The following is a 6,818-nucleotide window of genomic DNA, read 5'->3' as shown; positions in this document are numbered from 1 at the left end:
ATGCTATGAATGTTGAACCAGAATAAAATAATACACTGAAGTTAGGAGTCAGGATAGTGTAATGGCCAGGGGAGGTTAACCGTGTAACCTGCTACTTGAAGGGGAACCGTCACATTCTGCTCATTTCAATTCAAGAAGCTAAAGCGTTCTTTAATTAGAGTCTCCAATATCAATAAAAAAAATCAGTATCAATATATAGTCAAACATTTTGGTGGAAAAAAAGTTGGACCGTTTGCACAGTGAGTGTGCAACATTGACTCTGCCAATTAAACAGAGTCAATGTTGCACACCATTATTCGTTTTATAAAAAATAGCTGCTCGTGACCGCCCACCATGAATGGCATGCATGCAATTAACTTAAAATATGCGCGTCATACTACAGGTGACTCAGTCGTGAATAAAGAGCACTCCCACTACCTCGGGGGGGTCACACACTAAACCACCTCACCCCAACTTAGAAAATTAGTCAAGAACTTGGCGTTCGATCAGGAGCAATTAGGTTGGCTGTACAACAGATGACAGTTTGATTGTTCGGCACGAGAAATAACCCACCCGTCAATCAGTGTTTGCAGTTACGCTCCCTCGGAGACGTTTATCCAGCACAGGGGCAGTCATAACCTAGTGAAATTCCCGTTTTCCCCACGCCGTTTCATTGCCATCAGGATGATTAGCTTCCTGTTCCCATCAACGCGCTGTCACTCAGTCTGCCGATAATCATTAGTAGACCCGTATTACACTCCTTCGCATGAGTGTACCTGACATCGAACTATGCACAAGGCCTCGGGCTCTTGGGCAAGGCCATTGTGTTGGGGCTGCATTTCTTACAGCTGAGTGAATACCCCGGCAAGCTCGGAGGAAGTTGTTTTGGCGGTCTTTTAGCACGCAACGCAGCGGGTTGTGCGTCAGCGAGCGGTCACCGGACATGACGCACAAACTTGTCGTTCAGTCTGACATTTGAGGATCCAGGAGAGTTCAGTAGGAAGTGTGTTTGTCTCCCGGTCAAAAGGAATGGATTCAATTATGAATATCCCAATCCTACCTGTAGGCATCTTTGAGCAGAATGACCCTCACCCCTACCTGCTCCCTAATGACATGCATCGGAAATTACTTTGGATTAAAAGCGTCCTCGAAATGACATTAAAGGAAACGCACTCCAAAGCGACTTGGGAATTCAGATCCATTCAGGTCATTGATCAGCATGTTGGGGGTTAGGACATCTTGTCCTAGGCTGAAGACATGTTGGCTCAGACCTAGTGCCGTTCATTTTGGAGTCGAACGCCCATAACCGCTTCACTAGCCTGACCCCTTCGTGAGCTTCTGCTTCCTGGGACGACTTGTGTGAACTTGTGGGGATTTGATCGATGTCGTGGAGGAATGAGCCAAGTTCAACCATCAGGAAGCATGGCTCGGTGACTTATTAGTAATTAATGGATTTCATTGTGCACCGGGTGGGGATGTCGGGATAACGTCACCGGAACAGAGACGTCACTGGAACAATACTATACACATGTACATGTAAAATTCAAGATCACAGTACATATGTACGTATACAACTCCTTGTATGTTAAAGCTTACTTGGCATCTTTTTGATAGTAAATCACACGGTAGTACGTACCATATATTACACATACACTACATTCCATAGTAAGTCGTGTCGCAGCTGTGTGACGAACAAGGTGGTCGTCTACACTGCCTGAGACGCTTAGGCTCTAATTAGAGCAGATGTGAACCGGTTACAATAGAATACCTATGTGACACCTGGAATATGGCAGTAGGAAGACAGATGGGCTGAAAACCCACAGCGCTGCGTGATTTATTTCTCTTGTTTGTTCTTTTGGCTCTGGAAGGAATTGCGTCCCAATTAAAGCAAACGGATGGGATTATGGCAAAATTAAGGATTCCACTGCGTATCCTAAAGAATCGTATTTGTGTGTTTAAGTGTTTATGTGTATTCGAGCTGTTAACACGACTGGATGTCTCTGGATGTTTATCTGGTTTAAAAATAACAAGAAGAAAAATCATTTACAAACTATGAAGATGCAGGCTGGCAGACAGAAGGTAAAAAGTGTTGCAGTGATAAGGCAGAGAGAGAGAGTTTGAACAGAGAGACACAGAGAGAGAGAGAGAGAGAGAGAGAGAGAGAGAGAGAGAGAGAGAGAGAGAGAGAGAGAGAGAGAGAGAGAGAGAGAGAGAGAGAGAGACCAGGGGAAAGCGTGAGAGAGAAAAAGAAAGCTGAGCCAGGAATGTGATGGTTTTCAGGTCAGTGAGCTTGAGAGATAAACTCACAGAGAGAGAGAGAGAGAGAGAGAGAGAGAGAGAGAGAGAGAGAGAGAGAGAGAGAGAGAGAGAGAGAGAGAGAGAGAGAGAGAGCAGGTTTTGTGAAATATGTGCTGATGTTTGCTCTCTTCAGACCGATCTGATATGACGTTGAACTCTTTCCCTCTCACTCTCTTTCTCTCGCTCTCCCTCCTGAAGATCAAAGCCATCACTGTCGCCACATCTGACCTGCAACACAGCGTGACCTATGACCCAGGCCATTAACAAGGCTTTTAAAGAGCTCCGATACAAGCTCTAGCATAACTCACGGCATTGGAAAGGGCTTGGCCAAACTTTTGGATCAAGGGGGTTCAGCACTCATGCTTAGTGGGGCAGACGACCTTCATTTTGTTAATAAATAGACGGGTAATACTGTCTTAGTTTCAGACGATTATTTTGTTGTGTATGGTGTGCGTTTTCCACTTATCGTTTTCTGTCTCAGGATAATAACTATATTTAGTTAGGCATGACGATCAAATAAAAAAATTGTAAAGTGTGATATTATTTCACAGGATTAAGACTTTTATTTACTAAAGCATGGTGCTCTTTTACAGTCTTTGATTAAGACTTTTATTCAGTTAGATTCTGTTTTGTTTTTTTTCAAAGTAAGGCCCTTACTCCCACATTCTGTCTGGTTCAGGGTCTGGGTCTATGTTTCGGCATCTCTGAGCGGTCGGTACCTTGGACAGATCTCTAAAGTTCGCCGACACGGTCAGGTCCAGCTCCTCGGACTCGTAGTTGGTGAGGACCCAAGGGAAGACAGGGTACTGGTTCAGGTCGTTGTATGTCCTTCCTGGCAAGACAAAAAACATCACAGATACGATTAGAATAGATTATATTCCATTCCATAACAGAAGAACAGTAGTCCGTAGCCCGTTTGGGCATGTGACCCCGATTTCAGTTCTGACAATTCCTAGGACCCCAACATACATATTTAATATCAATGTCCCCGTGAACGAATGAGCATCGTGCCACATTAGAGAGTAAGTACTAATCTCCTTGTGGCTATGAATTATTTTCATTGTCTGTTTCTGTGTAACAGTTATCAACAGGACCATTCAAAGTTCAAGATCAGAGACTAAAGGGGTTCAAGAGATTGATTAGGTGGGGTACAGGGTGTGTAACTACGTGTACGGCCGTAGTTACGGTTAACACAAGGCTTCAGTTACGATCGGGAAAAAAAATCCCAGCATGCAACATTCCAACTGCGCTCCCGGGAGATCGGCGGTGTGCCCTGCTGACGACCTCACTTCCTGTCTGGGAGGCGCGCCCGCCAGCCCGCCACTCCGCCACTCCGCCCCGTGATGACAGAGATCTCTGGGGCTGGCGTGAGACCGGGTCGGTCTGGCACCACAGGCCCGGAGGCCTGCTGAGACATACAGCTCAGGTTCGTACCTCTCGGGTTCGACCAGGAGACGTCACATGCACGCTCCTCTCACACCGGTGGTGTTCAGACAAGAGGGCTGGACACCCGTCATTCGGTCAAGTCTTTGGGGCGAACACTGTTTTAATAAAAATATATTAGCAGGTCCACCTACCTTGCCTGATTAAATTTGTGTTACTTGGGTGTGCTGGTAGACGGGGGGGGGGGAATAATCTGACACGGTAATCAGAAGGTCTGGCGCGTTGTACTCTGCTTGATACTCAGCGGGTCTTCAGCTCAGAGTACCTCCACAGGTGGGTCACGGCACGAGGCTGTTTATGGACCTCTGCTCTGGGCTGTAGCGCGTGTGTGTGGATGTAATCGGAGAGACGCCCGCTCCCTGGCGTTCCCGAGACGCGTGGCTGACATGTGACGTGCACAAGAGCCCCCGATTGTTTTTTACTCCATTCCTGCTTCCTCTTCCTGCAGTGGGAATGTTTGATTGTTTGAAGGAAAACGGAGCCATTAACGTAACCGTTATCTTCTCGCCAGGTTGGATTTTGACTGCCCATAACAAGATTGATAGCTAGATAGATAGCCAGCCAGCAAGCCAGCGAACCAGCCAGTCAGCCAGACATATATGTGATAGAAAGGTAGAAAGGTAGGAAAATAAATTGATAAATGGATGGATAGATATAATGTTAGATAGAGAGAGAGAGAGAGAGAGAGAGAGAGAGAGAGAGAGAGAGAGAGAGAGAGAGAGAGAGAGAGAGAGAGAGAGAGAGAGAGAGGGGGAGAGAGAGAGAGAGAGAGAGAGAGAGAGAGAGAGAGAGAGAGAGAGAGAGAGAGAGAGAGAGAGAGAGAGAGAGAGAGAGAGAGAGAGAGAGAGAGAGAGAGAGAGAGAGAGAGAGAGAGAGAGAGAGAGAGAGAGAGAGATAGATAGATAGAAATATGGATGGATACAAAGAAAGGAAGAAGATACAGAGATAGTTAACAGCTTACCCACTGAGCTGTACATCATACAGCTTGGTGGACTTGCCCCCTTATGACGTCCCTAGATGTAGAATTTGAAATGGCATGTAATGGTATACGCCTCCATTAATTATGACCATGGGGCCAGCTATTTACGAATGTTTACAGTATGTTACGGTACGTTTACTTATGCAGGAAATGTTCAGATGACTGGGAACAGGATATCTTTATCATTAAATCTATAGATTTCCCATTGGGGAGGAACATCTGTATGTTTCCAAAGTGTGTTCAATGGATGCATGTACGGGAAATGGATGCCGTAAAAGTCCATACAGATAATGGCCCATCGTAAAATGTGGATGTACACTATACGTATACTCAATTAATATACTATATTGCAAGACACTATATTTGTAATTATTGATATTCAACTTTCAGATCCTCAAATCACTGAGGACATATTTAACCCAAATAAGCTCAAATAGATGGAGAAGAAATATGCGTGTGAACTTAGCTAGGGTTGTATCTAGCAGTGGGACCTCAGCAGGGGGCCTCGAGTCGTTCCAAACCAACATGATATATTGAGCTGACCTTCAGTTAAAACAATAGGTTGTACATCTCGCTGTCCACTACCAAATGCAAACCAAGCAGGTCTGAACTTAACTGAAGCCGCAAGCAAAATAACTGGAAATCTAGCTGAATAATATGCAATAATATTGAGTCCTTTATTAATCACAGGGGGTCGAATATCAGTTTCAGCCCACTACAGGACAGTAGTAGAATAAAAAAAAAAATACGAAATAAAAGAAGACTATACACAGGAACTATGTCCATAGCCAACAGCCAAAACCAGGCCAAGCTTAATTAAACCTAGTCCTAAACCCAAAAGTAAATGAGACCGAAATGGGCCCCAGCCCAGCAGAACTGGGTCCGGTTCCTCCAGCAGACAGCGCATCCAGAAGGAAGTTCTCAGAGGATCTGAGAGACCCAGAGAGGCCAATTAAAGAAGGTTAATTTCACCCATGGAGACAACAGCAGGAGGAGCTGGGAGGAGGGGGGTGATGGGGACGTGTGTGTGTGTGTGTGTGGGGGGGGGAGGGGGCACTATGTTAATATCAGTGGAATAGTGTTTAATTAGAAGAGAACTTCCCATTCACACCCTCCCCCCCATATCCCTCGCCCCGCCTGTCTGCGGTTGTCCACGACGACGACACCCCTGTCAGCCCAGGTGATTACCAGAAGGCTTTTAATGAATATTTTGGACTTGTTTTTTTCTCCTCCCTCCCTCGTCCCGCCGTTGCCTTACATCTAATTAGCTGACAATAATGTATCGAACCCGTGACACGGACGCCACGTATAAATATGCATGAAAACTCTGACTGCGAGGCGGGGTGACACTTGCCTCTGCTTCGCCGTTTGCCGCATGCAGTTCAGATCACAGAGTCGACAACGTAAACCTCTCCACTCCACACACACACACACACAGACACACACGAACACGCACACACACACACACACACGCACACACACACACAGACACTGCTGCGCTATGCTCCCAGTCTGGCACTAATTATCCGGCAGACTCCGGCGCTGGCTGCCTCCTCCCCTTCTTCAAACGCACACAGCTCACTGGAGCTCGGAGAGGTAGCGCGTGAACTCAGGATAAAGTTACCGCTTCCCCCTGCAGTTCGGTGCATCACATTTATTGGTCGTGATTGGTTTAAACTTCAATTCGCGGCTGGAGTAAAAGCTCAGCGTCGGAATTCAGCCCGCAGGATACTCCAGTTTAGTTTCATTAGTTTCATTTTTGCAATGCGGGTGAGGTAAACATTTCACATTCCATCTGTGTGACAAACTTCCAAGATCATGGCACAATCAGGCTTAATTGTTTTTTTTATCTATCCAGACGTGTGTGGTATGAGGCTGACATGCAATGCGATGAGCTGTAGGTACAAGTGCTAACAATAGAGTAATTATAACTTGGTGAATACAGCAGCTGTCGTGGACAATCTCCAACCACTCAGAAAGAGCAGTCGCATTTAGTTAAAATGAGCTGAAAAAGGACACCAATTTGAACAGATATGTGTATGCTTTTAAGTTAATCTTTCACAACCCAACTCGATAATTATAGCATGTACTGGTATTTTAAGATAGATAAAAATTCCTA

At 45.6% G+C, this 6,818-nt stretch overlaps 1 protein-coding gene across 1 annotated transcript in view; it reads right to left on the bottom strand.

Annotated features, from left to right (window-relative positions):
* The window catches only part of nbeab (neurobeachin b), a gene marked incomplete in the record, with an annotated part of 132,497 nt that overhangs the window by 24,524 nt on the left and 101,155 nt on the right, over window positions 1-6,818 (bottom strand). The window contains 1 exon segment of the mRNA XM_030380861.1: window positions 2,997-3,109. Coding sequence (XP_030236721.1) covers window positions 2,997-3,109 — 113 coding nt within the window.

Source organism: Gadus morhua, chromosome 16 (assembly GCF_902167405.1).
Source record: "Gadus morhua chromosome 16, gadMor3.0, whole genome shotgun sequence".
NCBI classification, from domain to species: domain Eukaryota; kingdom Metazoa; phylum Chordata; class Actinopteri; order Gadiformes; family Gadidae; genus Gadus; species Gadus morhua.
Note: the sequence above shows the minus strand (reverse complement) of the source record. Positions and strands in the feature narration are given on the sequence as shown.